We start from the raw sequence: 23233 nt of genomic DNA, 5'->3' as shown, positions 1-23233 counted from the left end.
TATTCTCATGGCTGTCTCAGCTTAAATGTCTCCAGATTTTTTATGGAACGGCTTGTAGGGGGTGATTTGCTGACGTTATTTACATGGAGAAGGTTTTGTAGCCTCCCTGTTGGCCAGAACATCAGGATTTTGGAATTTTTTGGCAGTGACCTACATCTGGATTTCTGCACTAGAGGGTGCCCCACCCCCTGACTGCCTCTCACAGAGCCACAAGCCAGATTTTTTTTTCTCCCTTTCTCCGCGGTTCCACTGCGAGACACTCAATTGTGAATACAACCCTTAAATGTTCTCTGTCACACATATCACAGCAGAGTCCGGTTAAGTCTTAAAACAACACTTCCTCGCTGCATCTCTCTTACAAATGTGAAGCGAAGGAGAAAGAGACACAGAGCGTCCTTCGGGTCTTATTCTTCATGCTGTATGTGGAACAGTATGTGGAGCACCCAATCTGGTTTTCATCCTCCGCGCCCCACCCTGGCTGAAATACAATGGACTGGGAGCAGGCCTGTGACTTTTAACTCACTCTGCAGATTCTATGCTCTGCCGCCAGTCTGGCCAATCTGCAGCCCAGAAAAGCCCCTTGATGTGAGGGCCAAAGCAGCTTTGAATCTAATCATAAGGCCGTAGGTTCCCTTGTAATAGTACGTCCATGTTCCCTCACTTGGACACAATAGAATTGCGTTTGTTCGAAGCGATGTGGAAAAAAGATGAATTGATTTTTTAGTCATCAATCTCTGCTATTGCATGTCAGCAATAGTTTAGTAAACACTTAAAATAGTTTTCCATTTTTTTTTGTCAGTTGTTGAAATTTCAACATAACTTTTACATGCAGTCGAACAGAGCGGTTGGCACTTTGCCCAAGGGCGTGCAATCAAATCTATATTTGTCTTTGTTACTTCCAGCTGTTTATTGAAGCACTGTTTTCCATAATAGGCAAGAATGGGCACTTTAATTAAAGAAAGCTGGGATAAATGAGTGAATGACAGTCTTTGAAATCCCAGTTGTCCATTCGTCAAACTTTGAACCGCCGTACTACAGACTTCTGTGTCTCCGCAGTGGGTTTTGAATGATTTTCTTGTTGTAGCCACCGTACAAACAAAGGCACCCCTGTAGATTTATGTCTCATCCCTCTCTCTCATATTGGACTCTGAGGGCTTTAAGGCTGTAATTAAATTCCAATCCCCACTCTCACTTCTCCACTGACTGTCCCTGTCTCTGTGGGAGGCTGAGAAGCTGGGTCTTACTGCCTGTTGTGGTTTGTTTGAAAGATCCAGAGTTCTCTGGAAACCCCAGCCATTACGATAGAATTCACACATGTGGTGCAGAGAGAGGGAGAAAGAAAAGGCCTTTGCTCTCGCACAGACGCGGGAACTGGTGTGACATCCGGTCTGGTCGAGAAGTTGAGACACTGCAGCATGTGTGCGTGTTTTACCCACATCACCACCTCTGCCTGTGAACTGCAGGATTTGAGCATTCTCACGTCAAAGTCAGGGATTGTCATTCCAACACGTTGCTATTTCATGCATATGATAGTGCTTTCGAGGGGTGTTAAGATGCCCATATGAATAACTCCATCATTGTACCTATCAAAGCCTCGCCTTAGCAGACGGCCACCCACTGCCAAAGCACAGATTGCTGGCATCAGCCCATAGCAGGGCCAACAAACTGGAATCAGCTGCAGCAGCAGGCTGTCAGTTGGGACCCCTGACAGCGATATGAGGGGCTAGGCTGAGCAAGTCCAGTCCGGCGGGGACCAGCGGGAGAGGAAGGATGAGTTCTGCACCACTGATCCAGAGTGACAGTGATGGACAGGTTCAGAGAGGAGAGCTGATGGCCAAGGTTTTTCTCCTGTCTGGACAGTGTTTGAAAAGATGGACATGACGGTCGCAAGGCTTCTGAGTCCAACAGGGCATGTGTGCCTGCGTGTGTGCATGTGCATGAGTGACTGTTCCAGAGTGTTGACGCGCGTGCACACGCTTGTCAAACGGTCAAGCAGAGCAATAAATGTGAAAAGTGACACTCAAAATCTGACATCAAAAACTTGTTTGTGTACAGTTTTAGCTCCATTTCAGGCAGAGCAGTCTATTAAATTATAGAACGTCTTTATTTTTAACTAATTATGTTTGCCTGAGTCTGAAAATGATTCTTGCTGGGTTTGTTTGACTTTCTTGAAGCAGCAGTAAGGACGGGTGCTGCTATTTATTGTATTCTTTTCATAGGCAATAAAGCCCTCCATTAGCTCTTGTTCTCATAGTCCCATATTTATCACTTGGTTCTTTTAATTATTTTAGGTTGATTGGACTCATTTTAAACATTTTTTTAGAGACATCACCCTTGAGTAGAAGAGTCCAGTTTCATATCTTCGGGCTCCTAAAACCTCCAAAAGAAAGAGAAGCAACAAATATTCAGAAATGAACATATTTGGCATTCGTAGTAAAAAAAAAAAAAAAAGAAACATATCCAAATATCTGTTCATCAGCTAATGAGCTGGTTTATAAAATCACCTCATTTCTGGCCCGGTCTTTGCTCGAGCTGCCATTACTGTAAGCACCACTAGCAGAGGAGCAAATTCCCTCTTTTTCTCTCTTTCTCTTGTTTTATAGAGCAGGGAATCGACTCTGTCTTGTTAAAAACCTGAATTATTTGTCACAAAAGACGCTCCTCTGCAGCTCACGCTTCATCGAAAGTCAAGGTTCCCCCTCTGACAAGTAATTACGTCAAGAACAAACATTCCCAAAGGCAGCAATTAATGCTGAACTCATAACGCACAATGATACTCCAGGGTCCCGGATCTAATATGAACGATGGCACCCCTGGTTGGCGTGTTTACCACATTGTCTGCATCTCACAGTTTGATTTTCTTTTACTCACTTTAAAGTTTTGCTCATCACGTCGAGTGCGTGCTTCAGTCACTCTAAATATTTCCTCTTTGCCTTTAATTGGCCCGGGGGCAGATTGTGCATGCTACCATACACAAAGACAAGCAACGGAAATCATTGCTTCCCTCCCCAGGTGAGCTGATTCATTTTTCAGACAGATATATTATCAAATGGTACAACTTAAGGATGCAGCCCAGCTATCCATTGTCTTTATGATGATTTTTTTTTAACTTCTCCTACAGGACAGATCACTCCCCCATCCTCCCCTCTTCCCCCCGTGGAAATAAACTAAAACGCAACCCCTGTCCTCCCCATTTCTCCTGGATGTCTTCAAGGTCTTCACCATATCTCACAGAACCCTTGTCCAAACTTGAATTATGTCAGTACATTTCTTCCATGGTCAGGAGAAGCTTTCAGAATAAATAGTTGATAGGCTCGGTCAGAGAAATGAAAGTGAAATGACCACTGCCTCTCCGCGCCGAGGAAGATTGACATGCAGCATTTGGAGCCTGGCGGTTTGAGGGACGGCTTCCTCTTTTGCGTGAGGTGGTCAGAGACAGCTCTGGGTTTAGGCTTTAGGGGCTTTGTGAGGTTGTTAAAAATGTTCCTGTTCACTTTTCCAGCTGCAGCCTTTTAACGGTGCATTAAACGACAGTTAACCCAGCCCCCCCCCCCCCTCAAAAAAAAGAAAATCCACCAGGGAAAACAAGCAATGCTGTCTGAAAATCAAGGAAGGGTCAAGTACAATCCTCTGGCAACACAGACGTGCAAAGAGAAAAAGCAGATATAGTTTTAAGGTCACTTTAGATGGGAAAAAAAGACATATTAAACCCCTAAGTCACCAACAAAGAGGCCGCAAACAAGCGCCAGTAACACTTTAAGCTATCTGAGGAATTTTTCATCACTTGTATTTTCTCATATGTGAAGATAATTACTCTTATATGAGCAAATGTTTCATATTATTGCACCAGGGTTTAAAGATTACAGCAGGCATGTTTGGAAAATTGTAGTCGGCGCGCTGCAGTGACTTAATGCTAATGCCAGCAGGCTAACTTACCCAGAGTGACAGTGACAACATGTTGACGTTTAGCGAGGACGATGCCGACCATATTTACTATCTTAGCTCAGAGTGTTAGCAGATGTTTGCTAATTAGTCAGGCTGACAATATTTGATTCGCTTTATTAGAATTTAGCAAATCTAATGCAGCTTTACGATGAAGCTGAGCCGAAGTATAAAGAGATCACTGTAACAGCTGATCACAAGGGGGGCAATTATGGGGGAAAAAACAAATCCAAGTTCAAAAGTACCAGGGGTAAAATCATGAATTTCATAACAATGTAGTAGTTATTAAGATATTTTACTAAAAACAGATGCCAGCCGCATGGCGCAGCAAGGGGGAAAGCCAGGGGATCACAGAAATACATAGTTAGAGCTAAAGCGCAGCAACTAAATGTTTGGCGAAGCCAGAGTATGTCATGTTGACATGTATTTTGGCATTTGATTTTTATGCCACACCAATACAAAAATCAAAGGAAACCACATGTGAAGTTACAGCAAAACACAGCTGGAAACCAAACCAAACCGCCGGCTCAGTCCAGCTCAGTCCAAATCCAGAATCCAAGTCCAGACAGCAGCTTGATCCAGTCATGAGGAATATAAATAAAATGAAAAAAACACAAAATAAGAGTGGTTCTGAAAAAAAAAACCCTAAACCATCATCACCACATACACACAAACACACACAAATAAATACATAAATGGGATAAACTTCAAGCAAAGTAAAAACTTTTAAATTCCACAATGAAGTCTGTTAAACTGCTGTTTTTAAATAAAATGTGAACGTTCATTTCCCATTGTGGTTTTATTGTTACTGGACTTTTTAGACACATTATGTTGCTCGGAAAATTTATTTTTGATTTTTTTTTTTTTATCAAAAGGCCGATGACCTCAGTATTTGCTGACTGCTGTTAGATCAAGGTAAAGTTTTCTTAAGGTTTTTTAGCAGTATATTTCATAAAGGCATCCTTCAAAATAAAAGTCTAACGGATAAAACACAGGAAAACTTCAAATGAAGGCGTTACATTCTGTTATAATATGAAAACTTCCCATCAGCCTGGTAACTTACCATTTTTCTGCAGTAACATTCAGTAGTTTCTGGGCTATTTCAATCACATAGCCACACTAGCAGCAAAAACTCGTCATGTGTGATATTTCCTGTTTTTGAGATACTGGTCAGGTTTGCAGCAGGTAGAAAAATGGGTCACTATCAGGGCAACATGCTGTTTATTAATCTTTCTTTTTTATGAGAGGAGAGAAAACTTTTGCCACCGCCGTGTACTCTTCTTATTCCCACCATCATCTTTTTTCCCTCTCTAAACGTCTCGATACAGAGTATTCACATTCTCGGCACTCTCGAAGCAGACTCGAGTCAAGACCTTTCAGGGTGTAGACGAAGCAAAGCGATAAGGAAAGGAACAGAGGGTTCACTGCAGAGGCCCTGAGCGCAGTGTGGGATTTTCCTTTATGCATTTACTGAAAAGACCCTTCCTGCCCTTTCTTTTTGACTGTGCTGAACAAGATGTGAGTTCTTGAAATGCAGCTAATGTGCTAAAATGCACGTCCATGAAAAAGTTTATTTATGGATAGTAAGGGGGGGGCTAGAAAAAAAGGAGTAATGTGACCAAGGCAGGAACAAGTGTTGCTCTGCGCTTTACAAAGACTGAAATGTGAAAGACATGTGGAGGGTGAAAACTTGGGAGATTTTTTTGGGCTGCCTGGAGCTTTTTTGAGTGTGAGCTCACACAGAACAGAGAACACAGAGCAGCAGCTCAGAGTGACTTTCCATAATGGTTTTTTTGCTGTCGGCTTCTGAATGTTTTTTTCTTTCTTGCATTGCACAAATGGAAAAGAAAAAAATAGAGAGATGAAGGAAATGCTTCAGAACAACAGAGAGGATATTTGCCCCTGTATTTATTATTTATTTAGCAGTGTTATATGTCTTACATTTTTAAATCATTCCTCTTCAGGAAAACCAGCAAGACTAGTGAGTCAACTGAGGATACTTGCTTTTCACTAAGAGCTCTGGGTCTCTCTTCTTTTTTTCACACAGTCATTCACCACATGGAGAAACCGTGGAGCCACTGGAGGAGACGTCAAGTGGACTGAACTGCAGGCCTCTTGTCGGGGTGCCCATAGTATGCGAGCAACCTTTCAACGCAACGCTTTTGTCGGGTAAAAATGCAGAATGAATAGTTATTCATGTAGCGTGTTAGGTGGGAAAGAAATACAGCCTGGTTATTTTGCATTAAGGGCTTTGGTATTTATAGTGGTGTGAAATAATGTGAAACACAGTCTAATATCCTCGGGGATTTAGCATAAGAAATACATGAGAAATAAACCTTTTCTTGTGTTTCGTGCACAGAAACTACTTGCTTCAAAACAGCAAAATATTTAGAAATGAAAAAACTGTGGATCCTAATTGTCACTCGTGTCTCTTATTCTTATTGCCTTCTATTGTCAGATATAAAAGACTCAAGCTAAAGTCATATCAGCCCAGCGGTACCAGCAGATTTTCTATGGCTTATTTTACTTAAAAAGTCATCTTTTTACACAAGTTATCCTCTCATTCTGAGCAAATCAGGGTTAAAGACCGTGAAACTAGTAGCCTCTCCGCTTTTGTACTCTTGTGCCAGAAAAGAAAAAGTCCCCCCACGTCTGGGGACATGCTTTCTTCTAATTGGCTCGGAGATCTGGGGCTCCTTAGAAGCGAGGCTCACAGCTCTGCATCTTCCTCGCCTTGCTCTGGGGCACGCTGATAGTAGGAAGCTGCAACAACTGAGGAGCTTCCTTCTGAAATTTGATCTGTACCTCCATAAAAGTGTCAGGACGTTTTCCCTGAGCATCAAACCGTGCGCCCAAACTGACTCTGACAGGAAGTTTAGATAACAAAATATTTCCAAAACAAATGTCACAATGAAGCATTTTTATTACTCTGTCCTCATTTTTCTTTTGTTTTAATGCATTTGCGGGTGGTTTGGAGCATGTGTGTCTGTCTTAACTCCTAAACCAAATATTTTGCTGGAATATGAACCCTTGTTGATGTAGTCTGCATAAAAGGTCATTTAGTGGCTACAAGAAGGCAATAATAAAGCATTTCACCGTGTGTAGTAGCTCAGTTCATCGCAGCTCGGTATAGTTTCAAAGCCAGGGCCAAGCTTTCTTTTTCTTTTCTTTTCTTTCTTTTTTTAAACCCATCACTTTGATTTTCAAACTAGTGGCTCAAGAAAACATTGCTTTAGGCATCTATGTAACTTCAAGCATGACATTGATTATCTTAGCTTCATAATTATCTCCACATGTTACTGTACCACTGTATTTCACATCCAGACTAGGCTGGGCACAATCCTGGGTGGGAATGAAAGCCTTTTTTAAATAAAGGCACCCTGCAGTTTAATGCTATAAAACGTCTCAGTATTCCAACTGCGAAGTTGGCGCCAAACAAAAGCAGGGCACGCTTTCAGTCAGAAAATGACTAGAAATGGCTGCCATACATGAGAAATATATGTGATTTCAAATGAGAACAAGGCTTTAAATGATATGATGAGGAAACAAAAGTTTCTATATGGAGGCTTATATTTGCCACTGGGAAAAAAAAGAAATTAAAAAAAGGTAAGTTGAAATTTCAAATTAGTATTTAAAAATTTTGAGTTTTGAAGTTGACATTTTGAGATAATAAGCTGTTAATTTTAACTTAAACATGATGTAAAAAAAATTTATTAATTAAACAAATGAATGTTTAAATTATTACATGGATTAATTATATTTATTATTTAATAATTAAAAATGAATCTATTTTAAAATAACTGTATGCATTAATTTTCCTGCATTTTTCCATTTTATTTATTTTTTCAGTTCTCCTACTCTGTTATTTTTTCTTTACACTTTCACCTATACAGGGAGTGCAGAATTATTAGGCAAGTTGTATTTTTGAGGAATAATGTTATTATTGAACAACAACCATGTTCTCAATGAACCCAAAAAACTCATTAATATCAAAGCGGAATGTTTTTCGAAGTAGTTTTTAGTTTGTTTTTAGTTTTAGCTATTTTAGGGGGATATCTGTGTGTGCAGGTGACTATTACTGTGCATAATTATTAGGCAACTTAACAAAAAACAAATATATACCCATTTCAATTATTTATTTTTACCAGTGAAACCAATGTAACATCTCCACATTCACAAATATACACAGCAAAATCTCCAGTGTTAAATTAACACTGGAGAGTGTCTATATGGGTCCACACCTCTGAGTGTTAAATACAACACTGTTGAGTGTTAATTTAACACTTTTGACAGTGTTATATGTTTAAAAGTAACCTAGTCAGTTATGAAGATTAACAATGGCTAACACTGAGCAGTGCTGATTTTCTAATACTGGAATATTTCTAACATTTTGAGTTATTTTCCAGTGTAAATAATTGAAATAATTCCATTTCAATTATTTATTTTTACCAGTGAAACCAATATAACATCTCCACATTCACAAATATACATTTCTGACATTCAAAAACAAAACAAAAACAAATCAGCGACCAATATAGCCACCTTTCTTTGCAAGGACACTCAAAAGCCTGCCATCCATGGATTCTGTCAGTGTTTTGATCTGTTCACCATCAACATTGCGTGCAGCAGCAACCACAGCCTTCCAGACACTGTTCAGAGAGGTGTACTGTTTTCCCTCCTTGTAAATCTCACATTTGATGATGGACCACAGGTTCTCAATGGGGTTCAGATCAGGTGAACAAGGTGGCCATGTCATTAGTTTTTCTTCTTTTATACCCTTTCTTGCCAGCCACGCTGTGGAGTACTTGGACGCGTGTGATGGAGCATTGTCCTGCATGAAAATCATGTTTTTCTTGAAGGATGCAGACTTCTTCCTGTACCACTGCTTGAAGAAGGTGTCTTCCAGAAACTGGCAGTAGGACTGGGAGTTGAGCTTGACTCCATCCTCAACCCGAAAAGGCCCCACAAGCTCATCTTTGATGATACCAGCCCAAACCAGTACTCCACCTCCACCTTGCTGGCGTCTGAGTCGGACTGGAGCTCTCTGCCCTTTACCAATCCAGCCACGGGCCCATCCATCTGGCCCATCAAGACTCACTCTCATTTCATCAGTCCATAAAACCTTAGAAAAACCAGTCTTGAGATATTTCTTGGCCCAGTCTTGACGTTTCAGCTTGTGTGTCTTGTTCAGTGGTGGTCGTCTTTCAGCCTTTCTTACCTTGGCCATGTCTCTGAGTATTGCACACCTTGTGCTTTTGGGCACTCCAGTGATGTTGCAGCTCTGAAATATGGCCAAACTGGTGGCAAGTGGCATCTTGGCAGCTGCACGCTTGACTTTTCTCTGTTCATGGGCAGTTATTTTGCACCTTGGTTTTTCCACACGCTTCTTGCGACCCTGTTGACTATTTTGAATGAAACGCTTGATTGTTCGATGATCACGCTTCAGAAGCTTTGCAATTTTGAGACTGCTGCATCCCTCTGCAAGATATCTCACTATTTTTGACTTTTCTGAGCCTGTCAAGTCCTTCTTTTGACCCATTTTGCCAAAGGAAAGAACGTTGCCTAATAACCCTGATATAGGGTGTTGATGTCATTAGACCACACCCCTTCTCATTACAGAGATGCACATCACCTAATATGCTTAATTGGTAGTAGGCTTTCGAGCCTATACAGCTTGGAGTAAGACAACATGCATGAAGAGGATGATGTGGACAAAATACTTATTTGCCTAATAATTCTGCACTCCCTGTATGGTTTCCCTCGGACCTATTCATGCACGGTTGTCCTTCACAGTGCATTAAAGGGTCAACCTTGTGCCAGTTGCTCCCAAACTCACACTCGCATTTTTATTTTTCAAGGATTTTATTTGGTTGAGATTTTGGCAGATTTGGTCCTCCATACTCTCTGTGCTGTCTTTTGAGAATACTGTTTCTCTGAATTGCCAAATCAAACAACACTTTGAACTGGGACACACAGCAGAATCGACTACATTTTATCTTCACAAATGTATTTATTTTTTCCACGTCTAGACTCCAGTGAGATATGCTTTCTCACACATTCACCTTTCTAGTCCTAGATTTAAAAAAGAAAAAAACAGAAAGAGAAAAAATAATTACAATCATTATGTTTTGTCTCAAATGGCCAAAAAATGTGGGACCAATTGCTTAAATATGGGAAAATTCCTTTCTTGACCGTTTGATTAATGGCAGTCGTGTGTTGTGTTTGTGCCTCCCGGGAATGTATTGATATTACTTTAAGGGAGACAACCCAACCAAAACACAGCCCTCTACAGAGTGTTTACTGTATAATGGGTGTGACAGGCTACCTTAGCCCAATTCTGAGGTCACTGCTGGTGTTTCCTACGAGGTATGACAGTTTTACAACTGCGGGGCTCAGACTCAGATTGTTTCTGACATGTTAGACTGCTGCTGCTCGCCGTCTGTCTCACCATCTTTCCCCTTCGCTTTCTCCTCTTCAGCCTCCCTGACTCGGTCTGAAACACACTCCATTTCTTTCTTTCCCTGCAAATTATATACAGGCTTTCTGAGCCAGCCAGCCAGGAAAAGGGACTCTTGAGCATATTTTAAGCCAAAAGTCTTAATCTCTCATAATAGCTTTTATTTGTTAAAGTTGAGTGAAAGCCCATATTTCATTTAAATGGGCCTCTGCTGGGACCGATGAGGGCTAGTTGTGGTAATTTTCTAACAAGCTTTAAAACAACAAACTAGAAATGTCAAGGGGCTAAAATAAAATAAAAAATTAAAAGAGAATCACAGCATGGTTAAAGTGCCATAAACTGCACAGGAAAAACAGATTTTTCTTTTCCCCACTCCTATTCAACACACCTTTCACATCTATTCTCCACCAGCATAAAAATGCAAGGCAGCTTGATTTCGCCTTGTTTTGCAGGCAGGTTTGTGTCACACAGAGAAGCCGAGTGAGCCAAGGCAGTGCGGCGCTGTTCGGTGGGATGGGTGGCAGCAGATGCAGGAGCGGTTCAGATATTCTTTATCTTCATGCTGCAGAGCAGTGAAATATGGAGGAATGCAAGCTTTACATTTACAGAGGCCCCGAGGACACACAACTCTCCCCCTGCATTGTGGTTGTGATAATATAATCATGCATAGTTTCTGCACTAGCTAAAGAATAAAGATTGCTATCCAAGAATATAAATATTGTCTGCAAGAATGTGTTTTAATTTTAATAATAATGCTCCTCCCTCCTTTCCAAAAGACAGACTTTGGTGGAGTGGGTCAAAAAGCTGTCTCTGTAAACATCCTGTTCATGTTAGCTTTGAGAAAGCTTTGGGGGGGAATTTGTTAAGAAAAAAAATGTACCTCCTTTCTAAGTACTCACACAGTATACAGTATATAGGCAGTCATTGCACACACACACACAAGCACACCACATTTGGCTGAGGCTCTGTGATCTGATTTTGAATGCAGCATCTTGTTTGATGTCTTTTTGATGATGGACATGAAATAATGTCCAAATCACCAGAGGCTGGAACATCAAACAGTTCCAAATGAAAACACGGTAATGTCTTCTCGGACTGAGCCTTATTGCGCCTTCATTTGCCACTGCCCCATGGAAGCTGGGCTTTGACTACGAACAGATAAAAGATGAGTTGATAAATGAAGCACTTTCATCTCCAACAAACTTTGACAACTTTTTCATTTGCAACACAAACACTGCATGGCTAATACGCTGCATCATAATATAATCAGATAATGAGAGACGGTAATGTCAGCAGCTCAATGAAAAGTCAAAGGTGGAAGGAATATCTTTGAAGAGGATGAATGGTCGGAAATCATCGCAGCAGGATAAGGAGTGCCCGGGAAATGCTGATCTTTGTATGAAGAACCCCACACACGCACACCCCACTCCAACACACGCAGGCAGACAAGCACAAACAGTACAGGATCATTTATATATTGTTCTATTTCAAAATCCAATGTTCTTTAAGATAATGGGGTGAGAGAGCTAATGCAGAGCACAGGTGACTTAGTGATAATGAACCAATATATATGCATCATGCAAAACTGAGCCTTATGCTTGGCAAAGAGAGCTCAGCACATCCATTCATCTCAATTTCGCATGTTATGAATCACAGGCGGGGAAGCCATCCTCGCAGTTGCATCACGCGTGCCTGTCCCGAAGGGTTCGTCTCGTGTGAAGTCCCGCTGCGAGCTCGTCACGTCCGGCGTTTATCATAAGACGGCTTTCGCAGAGGGTGCGGGCTCGTTCCCGGTGAACCGCGAGCAGGTCATCAACTTTGCATTTAATTCGAGTCTTAAGTGAAAGGAAGCAGAGTTTCTGGATGACTTGCAGATGGGTTCGGTGTCTCCCGCGGGGCTTTTTGGATGGCCCTGTGTAAACCGAGAGGCCGATGTTCAAACAACAAGACAGAAAGCCACGGTGGACTCAGAGCTTTGCTTTGGCCTCCGTGTTAGTTCCCGACAGCCTACTGGCACCCAGCTCCAGTTAATAAAGTGCACCACCCAGATCCTGCTGCGACCGTATGTCTGCTGAGTGGGTGTATGTGTGTGGTCAGTACAAGCTGAAAAAGCCACGGATGAAAGACAAACTGCATGCCATATTTGCTAAGTCTGTGATGGGAGTCTCATCCACTCTGTCTTCTCCTCAGATGATGCGCAGCAGCTCAGCACATGGAATGATTTAGACACAGAGGATGATCAAAAATGATTATGGCACGTCTTGTTAAACTTGCATAATTACTGTCACAGCGTATTCTTGCAGTGGCAGTCAGAAGCTCGAGCTGATTATTTTTTTTGTTTCTTTTTGGTCAATAAAGCCCACAAAAAGAACTACACAGGCCACGAAGCTTCAACTGCTTTGGCGCGATCATTAAATGGCCGCGATAGTGGGCGCAGCTTTTTTAAATCCGCAGTTCATTCCTGCAGCACAGCTCATTAAGTAGTGGAATTTAAAGAGAAGAAAATAATCTAGTGACGTATTGCTTTAGGATGGTCCTGGCAGATTAAACCTCTTCTTTAATGACGATCTCAGATGTATCCACGTCAACAAGCTCAGTGGATAACCTCCAACCCGTTCGAGCCAACTGTCAGGAGCTTCCCAAACGCAAATGTTTCATTTTGTCTAACCGAGTTGGTGTTGCTATAAAAAGAAGCGATAACAGATGGATCTCAATTAGTTCTGAGTTGTGACTGCAATTTATCACACGCTGTCAACTTTAGATTACACCTGCAACTCTTTAGCTGAGTTCTTTTCCTTCTTCCCCAAAACGGATTTACACCACTGGGGGACTTTTTACGAAGCTTCTGCCGCCGCCGATGCTGCTGCTGGACACGGAGCAGACAGGCATTACGGTGAGACAACAAACGTCCCGTACAAAGCTGCGAGATGCAAGCGCAGATGCAAGAAGAGACAGAATGAGGACAGAAACAACATCTTGCTGTGAGAACATCATGGCTGACACACATAAAGGAGATGTTTTTCCTCTTTTTTTGTGCACTGGAAGGCTAAACTCAGACAACATGCAGTCTCTGGGTAGAAAGACAACCATCAGACTGTTAGAACGATGCCGATTGAATGTTGCACTCACACTATTTGCACATTTACAAATGATTTTGATAAAATGCAAAACATTTGTCTAGTCTTGTGTCGATGCGCCTTCTTGCCAACAGAGCATGTCTGTGTTGAACGCGGGAGCTCCAGGGTGTCTCCTGTGGTGTCTGGCAGCGTGTCCTTTGGGTGTTTGGGTTTTGCAGGGTTTGGGCCACGGCTGCTCGATCTGATTGGGATTTGGAGGATTTTTTCTTTTGGATGCTGGGTTAAGACTTTTGGCACTTTGCAGTGTTTCACGTTCCAGTGTTGTCTGGGGTTCAACTGAGGGCACTATCCTGCTGTGTGTGAGGATGCTGCCATCAGGGAGCATCAACACAAAGTGTATTAAAGAGATAATTAATTCAGTTAACATACAGAATATTTGATTCTTTATGTAGTGAAAAAGGGGGATAGTGTGATAGCTTGGCAACCTGTTCAAATGGGCAGCTGGGACAGATTTGAGCCCTCCCCTGCAACCCTGAATTGGTTAAGCAGCTGAGAAAATGCCTGTGTGAATGGAAAAATGGGGATTTTTGTTTTTTATATGTCATGAATTATAAAGTTATCCATGAATTTATTTATATTTGAAACACAATATGACGTCACTAGCAAATCACGTGTGCATTAATCCACCCAAGAAAATACTTCCACACAAATCCACAATTTATTCCCATTTACGCGAAGAAGAAAATTGATAAATGTGTCCACATGTTTATGTAAAAATGCTTGGTTTTTTCCACCAACGAGTCTGTAGTTTGGGTCTATTTGTGGGTTTTACCTTCAATAAAAGTGTGAAATATGTCTGTGATTTATTATTCCGAATGCGAATAAGCAACCAAACATCTGCGAACAAGAAAAAATTTCACATTTATTTGATATCAAACAGGAGTTGAATTAAATACCAGCTGATGATGGGCTCTTACAAAAAGAAATAAAATGAACCTAATCAGTGCTGCAACAACTTTTCACACTTCCCAACCATGTTCTTTTTTTGTTTTTTAACATTTTTCTTGGAATAATTAATAAATTAATTCGTGTCAAAGGATGAAATGTCCTCAAAAACTGCAATATCGCATCTACGTCGCATTAAAAAAGTCTCAGAAACCCGACAATTTCTTTCAAGTAAAATAAATTACACGAGGATCCAATTTTACTCCAAATCTGTGCATGGCCCGGTGTTAACAAATATTAACTACTGGCGAAAACTCATCATTCATGAAAGCAAAAAGCACTTCACAAGCAGAGACGTGAGCATGATGATTTCATATGGATTTTGCATCTCCCAAAAACTTTTTTTTAAATGATTTTCTCATATTCAAACATACTACAACAAGTCAAGTGTGAGAGGAAAAGCACATTTCCACCATTTTTGATTAGCCTTGTCTGAAGAATCTTATTAACATTGAAAGGGCAAGAACTACTGAATGGTTGCCTTTCTTCTTCTTCTTTTTTCCTTTTTTAATTTCACTTTTTACACTAGTGGTACAGCAAAATATATTTTTTTCAGCTGTTACTTTGACAACAGTTAAATGTGCAATAGAGAAAATATAAGGCCTGAGTCTGAATTAGTGGTTTCTTAACTTTACAGTCCTGACTGTGTAGTGGAGCCACACTAGTTCTAGCTCTGCACTTCTTGACTAAAAAGACCCCGGTTCTTCAAAGCCCCCCCAGGAATACGTCAGGAGTTTCATAGTTCTTAGAGTACTTTCCCCCCTTTTTTTCTCTGTTTTTTTAACTCTTATTCTTCGATTTTTCTCGCAGTACAACAGAAATGCCAGATTTATCTCGGCCTACGTGTCATTCTCTGCTCCTCTTTAGTCCAACAGCAGAGCCTTCACAGTCCACATTTGTCTGGCCTCAGATGGGATGTGTTTTGTGTGTTAATGAGATCTGTGTGCAAAAGTCATGTATTCATTCATTCCTTTTTCCACCCAACAACTTTTCACTTCTTGTCCTGACACAAAGAACAGAAAGAGCGTGTGAAGTGCGGAGCCAGGCTCGCCGGCTCTCTCCGATGCACCCGTCCTGCTAAAACCTGTGCAAACAAAGCGTCGCCCGCTCAGAGGCTGGTGATGAGCTGCATTTGTCCGTCGGCGGGCACCTCTCCGTCATGCGCACAGTCTTCGTTGTTGGGTGGGATGATGCACCCGTCGCTGGTGCCCCGGTTTATGTGGTAGTAGGACAGCGGCTGCGGCGCATCGCCGAGCTCAGGCATGCTTTTGTGATACGCGTCCTCGCTCTCGCTTTGAGGTGAGGGGGAGAGCTCCTCCTCCTCTTCTTCCGGAGGGTATGGGGAAGCTGAAGGCGAGGGGGAGTCTCTCAAGTTTGGCATGCTGGTATAAAGGGAGTCTCTATTGTTGCTGGGTGAATGGGAGCCCATGTCCTCCTCTGCGGTAACAGTCTCAGAGCCATGGCCGCTCTGGCCCTCCAGGCACCTGGGGGCCTTCTGGGAGCTGTACAGCAAGGAATGAGTCCTCTGGGGCAGGAGAGGGGCTTCCAGCACCTCCTTGTGGTGGGGGTGCAGGAGCAGCTCCAGGGTGGCGTGGCCTCCTCTTCCGCTCCCTCTCTGCGGGGATGAGGCATCAGCGTGATCTGCCACGATGGCGTCATCCTCGCTCCCGCTCCCACCCCCGCCCCCTCCCCGGTCCACCGTCACCCTGGTCTGCGGAGGCAAGACTCTGTCCCTCTCCCGTGGAGCATCGCGACCTTTGGGAGCCCCGCGGGGCCTGAGGTTGTTGTGGACAATCTCGGATATGATCAACTTCTCAAAAGCGGCATCGTCCAGGTTGAGGCCCCCCAGGTCACCCGGGGCTCGAACGCCCACGGCCTCATAGTCGTCGTCTCGCAGGGAGTAGCTGTTGTTGAAATTGCCGTTGAGGGGGAGGGTGTCCATGGCACTGATGTCCCTGCTGTTGCTCAGAGACTGCTGTCCTGCAAAGAAAGGCGGAAATGAGCAGGTGAGACGCAACGTTTCAGCTTTTCACAGAACAAGGCGGTCTCCACTACATCATCCACATGTGCTTGATACTGCTCAGGACACTTTACTCTTGTACTCTTTGATCTCTTGATTCATTTTAATTTTAAACAAATATCCAAAAAAAAAGAGAAAAGAAAACTTTTAAAATTCAAAGGAGAACCCAATTAGCTTCCCACCACGTCCAAGCTCATTACTGCTGAATATCATTAAAGCCAATCTAAGAGATTATCCTGAACAATATTGAAGAAATGAGAACAAAAGATGGCTTAGAAATCAAAAATATAGTACAGCAACATGTAATTAGGTAGCTCATGACCAGGTAACAAAGCAGCAGGAAAACAGAAGAAAACTGGAATAAAAGAAAGAAAGAAGTACAAGCTGATGAGGAAGTGCAGTGATGTTAACAATGAATAAAACATTCCAGCAAAACTATAAAAAAATAAAAATAAAATAAAGAAACGAGGGCATAACAAAAGAGTAATGTCAAACACAGATGGCAAACCACCTCTCTGCACTGGGGCCCCACAAGCACAGCAACAAGCCCCAAACACCACAACACACAGGCAGGGTGCAATGACTCACTTTGCCACCACTCACATCAAGTGTGTCTGCTCAGGCTACCTGGCCTAAGAACAGCTGATTTGCAAAGAAAGCAAAACAGATGCTTTTTTTCAATTGAAGCAGAAACAATAAAATCACTCAAATAGGAAAAAAGTGGAAGCTCGTAACATCCATCCCGGATTCAGTTGACCCAGCTGGGATTGTGTCCTTGCGCTTAACTCGAGTTTAGTGCAGAGGCTTTGCTTAAATCGCTGAACGTAGATGGAGAAATTATTTTGTTTACCAATTTGAGCGAGCTAAAGGACAAATCATGGACAACTGAATCCTGGACTCAGCAGGTGAAAGGGTTCAGCAGCAAGCAGTCTTTAAAAAAAGAAAAAAGAAAGAAAGTTGACAGAAAAAAAAGAAAAAGAAGAAGTCAAAGAAAATATTTCCTGATGAAACTATTTCTTTCTGAGAAACACAAAATTTTTCCGCCTTTTTCAAGTGTACATCTATCAATTTTACACGAGCGAAACACGCACACAGACGTACACACAACAGATTACTCCTATTCTGTGCAGCCCTCTGACTAAGCTCAAGTAGCAGGATGGATGTGGGGAAAAACAGAGGGAGGGAGGAGGGGGCTGGTTTGATTTGATGAGGATTTTATTTACTGGGTAGACTGCGAGTGATATTTCGTAGGCTGACGGCTGTGTCGTCACGAGCACACATAAAAAGGGGAAAAGGGGGAAACTGCACTCTTTCAAACTTGTCAGAATATGATGATGGTACCTGAAAAAAAAGCTCTGAAAACAACATCAAAGAGATTTCCTTTAAAAAAAAAAAAAACCCGCAAAAAGAGTGCAGGGTGCAAAAGGACACAAAAAGGCAGTGGTGGTAATGGTGGAGGGATTATTAGACAGTTCTCTCAAAAGGCCCGACTTCCAGATTTGCATTTGTTTATGCTCAGCTGGGCGATTTTGTTGCAGACAGGTATTGTCTACCGGGAGAGTGGGTGAGGGAGGGAAATGATGTGAACAGAATTCAACTGGACACAGAGACAGCTGCACTCTGGGAAGCTTTCCAGCAGAGATTCATCCAAGATGTTCTCCTTACCAATTTTACAGCACCGGATGAGCATCTGTGGAGTATTACTGAGTATTAATACACTTTATAGTAAAAGACATGCTCATCTTTTTTGCAGGAGCTAAGTGTAATGACTCTAGCAGGGGAAATTTAGAATAAGCTTGAGTTAAACGTGACATTCTCTCGGCACTTATTTCATCCTTGGATGGTGATCTTCACACCGGGATTTGACATTTGTGTGTCGCAGTGCTGTCTTCTCTCCTCAAACTAGTTTCCATATGTAGATCCTTACATCCTTTTACTATTATATTTTTGTCTTTTTACTTTCTGCTGCCCTCCTGTTTAAACGCAGCTCAGCAAAGCGGTCCTCTGCAGTGGGATATAAACTGTTTCTACAGGTAAAGTGGAGATTTAAGCTTGGACCCAAAATGATCTGCTAATTAAATATTGCCATTTTTACCTGCCTGCTCTGTTCTGGTGTTAACCTGCAATTATCCAACAACGATTAAGCAGGTAAACATTTTAGGCCAATAAAGCAAATGCTGTCTACACACACACACACACACACACACACACACACACACACACACACACACACACACACACACACACACACACACACACACACACGCACACAGTTTTGTGTTGAGCTGCTTCGCTGCTGCAGAGCTCTAGAGAGCAGGGCAAAAATATATATCACAAAAATGTCTTTGAGTTCCTGAACAGACATTTTATGGTCCCAACCCTGCTTCATTATCTCTAAGTGTGAAGTGCACTCATTGTGCTGCAAGCCAGTTTGCAGCACAAAACGAGAGCAGCAGCCGCAACATGTTAAAGCTATATGTTACTGCAAATCTTGCTCCTTATACACTTTTGCCATAGAGCTTGTATTTTTTTAAATATTCTCTTTTATCATCAAATGCGTGTGTATATCTGAGAGCTGTGACTCTGCCCGCATTGCGTCATGTGCTTCTGCTTTCTCCCCTTTGATTAGGTTTCCTTTGCTTTGCCAGTGAGGAACTAGGTCACCATAAACACTAACACAATTTACGCTCGGGTTTTTCTTTAAGTTAGCTAAACAGAATGCAAAGATCTCGCGTAAATACGTCGCTCGTAAATGGTATAAACGATCCGAATCGTCACCAAAAACCTTGCATTCAAGAGAGGGCAATTCTCTTATGACTGCTAAGTGAACGAGATAAGATAGCATTGACGTCTCGGAGTTTATCTCCCTCTGTGTTTACAAAGGAGAAAATTGCCTCGATAAGAACAAACAAAAATACAGAGAAGGTGTGAATGAAGAAGAACAAAGCGAAACCTTGTGTAATTATTCTCAACATTTCCATTCATGCTGTGTCACAACCGCAACCTCAACAGTTTCCATGTTTTTGGTGAATTTAGTAAACAGACTTAATGGAACAGTTCGACATTTTGAGAAATCGTTTCTGGCAGAGGCTTAAATGAGATGACTGGTACCACTCTCGGTATCTGTCTCTCAAATATGAAGCTGCAGTCGGGAGAGGGCAAGCTTAGAATAGCATAAAGACGGGAAGCAGGGGTAAACAATTAAGACAGCTCTGTTAAAAGAAAACAAACTCTGGCTACAGGCAACCCTAAAGCTCTCTGATAGACATGTGATATCTGAAATTATTATAATACATGCAAGAACTTTTGCTTAACTCTCTCTTAACCGGTAACTTCTTTTCTCCGCTCGTTGCCTGGGAACTGCTCAGATCAAAGAAAGAGCCGGCAGATGACCTGCCCGGAAGTGGCAAATTGTTGTTCTTGTATGGATTAAACAAATGAGATGGATTAATTAGCGTTAATTAGTGTGCTTTCCAAGTGCTGATAGATCGATGTTGTCACTGAAGGAACTCAGGCTGACTGTTTTGCCACAAAGACTGAAACCTGTTGTTCTTACACGTTTGCTTTTGCACAAATTCAACAGACAGGATAAAACCTGTTAATTAGTAAGTCTTGCACTTGCTGGTTGGCGGATTTTCTTATCATTTTGTGAGGCTAAGCTAGCCATTTCCATCTGTTTAAACCACAGACTGTAGTTAAAAGATGGATGCAACCTCAGGGCTGTCCTGTCAAGTCTGTCCTGTAAAAAGTTCCGTGCATTGAATTTCATTGACTAATAATGTGCAAATATCAAAGAAAATACCAGATGTAGCAAATATGATATCAATGAAATATATATTCATGTATGCAAATTCATTTTTTGCACTTCTCCCGCTTTTGATTAAAGCTGCTGTCGCTCCCTTCAATCCCCCGCCCCCCTTTCAACAAATTAGCTTTTAACCTAAGCCTAGCGTCATCCATGTCGAACTATGTGATGTTGGGAGGACACGAGTATGTTTGCTCTGGTTACAGATCCGTTTGCGTAGCCAAATACAAACATGGTACTGTAAAACAAGCCCTATGGAGGCTGCTGCCTTATTTTGGAGTGAAAAGTGATCATATGGGGCTAAGTTTTAGCTAACGCTAACTTAGCTGGGACAGCGCCGCCATAGGCTATATAAGTATAGATTCTACATTTATGGTTAAACCAAACTCGTGTGCTGACATCCACCCATCAGCCATGGCAGTCGTATCCGCAGTGTAAATAAAATTAATTTTGCACAGTAGTTACAAAGGGTAGTTTTTTATGCTAGAGTGTAAGCTTTTTTTCTCCTGCTCTTCATGCTAAGCTAAGCTAACCTGTTGGTTTTCCAATTATAAGAGATAAAACATTAAAATTAGCAGGCTTTCTAGTTGCAAGCTGGAGGGGTTTCTTTTCTTTTTTTTTTTACAATGCCAAGCTGTCTGTTTATCTCTAGTTTCACTCTTTTTGCTAAACTAAGCTAGCTTTGGGGTTGACTGGCAGAAATGAAAGCTGTTACAATCCTTTTGTTTGTCATTCATCTAAAAATGAGCAACTGAATGAAACATAATGTTGCTTTAAACATAAAAGGAAAAGCAAAAACAAAACAAAAAAGCAGATAAAATGCATAAGAAAAAAGGTGGAGGGCGGATGTGCACCTGGGGAGTGAAAAGCCGGTGGAGAGGGGGTGTTGCACACCACGGTTTCTGCCAGAAGGTTGTTATAAGGGTTAGTGTCGTGGGTTCGAAGGAGAGGGTTAGTTAGGAGGTAGTTGCCAGTCATCCCTGAAATAACAGGAAGAGAAAGACAGAGAGGGAGAAAAATTAGGAGGGGTGGAAAAAGCAGCTGAAGAAGAGAGCCTGAGTCATTGTATCTCATGGTCTGTGGTTATATGTTGGTTAGCTGTCCACATAAACAACGGAGCTGACGTTCACTGTCCAGAATCTCACACTGCAGAAGATTTACAGCCTGCGATCCGTCTGCCTTCTATTATGGACAAGGCAGCCATAGAAACGCCGGTCAAAGCAAACCATTATCCAAACAGTCATCTGCTCTAACTGACAAACAGTATTACTGCGACAAGTGTCAACCAAAAAAGCATAGCTGCACAATCAGCTGCTGTGTTTATATGGAACTAATTCATCTAAACAAACTCGTTCGGTTGAGACAAAAAACGAAACACGTCTAAGTGGCGCGTTGTGACCATGTCACAGCATCCCCATCATCCTCAGCATGCTTATGTATATCTTTAGGAATGCAATAACCATCCCCTAAAAAAAATAAATAAAAATAAATAAAAATAAATCCAAACTAATTGAGAATTAGAGCCAAATCTGTGCTGGCGCTGTCTGCAGCCTGAGCTTCATGATGCTGGGATCAGTCCAAAACCTGCTCTGACCTCAGCCTGACTTTGCTCGTCTCCCTCCCCTGCTTTCATGCTGACAATCACCCCAGGATGAAGATGATTTAGAGGGCTGCTGCGCAGTCAGTCTCTCCGCTCAGGGTCGTTATTTGAACTCAAGTCCTCGTCTATAACTTTTTATGCCAGACTAAATATCGCACCTCCTTTCTGTCACTATTTTTTCCCCTCCGTTCAGAGGATCCCGGCGAGCAGGAGCGTAGCGGAAAAAGCTCTGAACTTAAGATACACAAGTAACATTTAATGCTATTTTTTGATTGCTTGGCGCTAAGAGAACGGAGGCATTAAATCGGGTCTTATCTTACTCCTTTCTGAGCTGCCACATAGCCAGGTGGGTCGCATCCATTGATGTGTTTATTGTGAATTCAGAGCTTCAGCACAAAGAGAATGGCGTATGTGTCTCGTCTGGCGGTGGCGAAGGAGAGATGGCTGCTTACCCTGGTTGAGTGTGGAGGTGCTGTTTATGTCTCCTGAGATGAAGGAGGACTCTGACTGCTTCCTCACAGTGTCGTTCCACATCCGCCTGATGCGGCTCTGGGTTGAGAAAAAAGGCAGCCACTGATCAGGACTCAACACGGCGCGACTTTTATTGAAGGCTTTTTTGCCCCAAAGGGTTGAGTGGCTATGCGAGTTTGTGCTTCAAACCTGCACTTGTACACAAAAAAAAAAAATCCAGCTCATTCACCGCTTGATGACATGTTTGTGTTCAGGTACAACAAAGCCCTTCACGTGCTATTGATCCAACCAAAAATGGATACGCTGAGAGTCTTACGGTTTGTAATTTGAGAGATCGGCCCTGAGCAGCATTTTTTTTTCTTTTTTCTTCAGATGCTAAGAGCAGGAGCATCTGCCAAATTCCCAGAGGTGCTCTTAAGATAGCTCTCACAAAGACAAGAAAGAAGATATTACCACATGCATGTATCTGGGGTTTTTTTTTTTTTTTTTTTTTTTACAATTTTCAAATAGGGTCTACCTGCGGCCACGATAACACACATATGAAAGAAGCACTGGGTGTAAATGCCTTTTCGGGATTTTAAAAAAGGAAAGATTTCTTAACACAAGTGACAAGAAAACTTCAAGTCCATCCTTTGATCACTAACATTTAACATTACACAGCCAAACAATCTGAAAACTACACTTAAGCTACAATGTGAAGGCTGAAATGTGACATAACGCACTGCACTCTGTGACATTTCTATTTCAATGCCCAACCTCTGTAGAGAAGCTTGGCTTTACGGAAGAAAGTGCAAATTTAGCGTTTAAGAATCCTTTTCAACACTTTTATATTTTCAATCAAAAGATAAGAGTGTGT

The 23233-nt window shown here is 42.0% G+C and overlaps 1 protein-coding gene across 12 annotated transcripts in view; it reads right to left on the bottom strand.

Moving 5' to 3' along the window:
- Nucleotides 1-14374: 14374 nt before the first annotated feature.
- The window catches only part of adgrl2b.1 (adhesion G protein-coupled receptor L2b, tandem duplicate 1), a 90824-nt gene continuing 81965 nt past the window's right edge, over nt 14375-23233 (bottom strand). For 5 of the 12 annotated variants that reach the window (XM_026150940.1, XM_026150939.1, XM_026150943.1 and 2 more), the window contains 3 exons: nt 22359-22455; nt 21161-21286; nt 14375-16461 (listed from right to left, as the gene is read on the bottom strand). In XM_026150940.1, the coding sequence (XP_026006725.1) occupies nt 15590-16461; nt 21161-21286; nt 22359-22455 (1095 nt within the window). In that variant the 3' untranslated portion in view covers nt 14375-15589. Of the gene's footprint in view, nt 16462-17089; nt 17144-21160; nt 21287-22358; nt 22456-23233 lie in introns of all 12 variants that reach the window. The other 7 variants (XM_026150946.1, XM_026150947.1, XM_026150948.1 and 4 more) reach the window with 4 other exon arrangements.

The sequence above is a fragment of the Astatotilapia calliptera genome, chromosome 18, assembly GCF_900246225.1.
Source record: "Astatotilapia calliptera chromosome 18, fAstCal1.2, whole genome shotgun sequence".
NCBI lineage: Eukaryota > Metazoa > Chordata > Actinopteri > Cichliformes > Cichlidae > Astatotilapia > Astatotilapia calliptera.
This window is presented reverse-complemented; position numbering and strand designations above follow the sequence as displayed.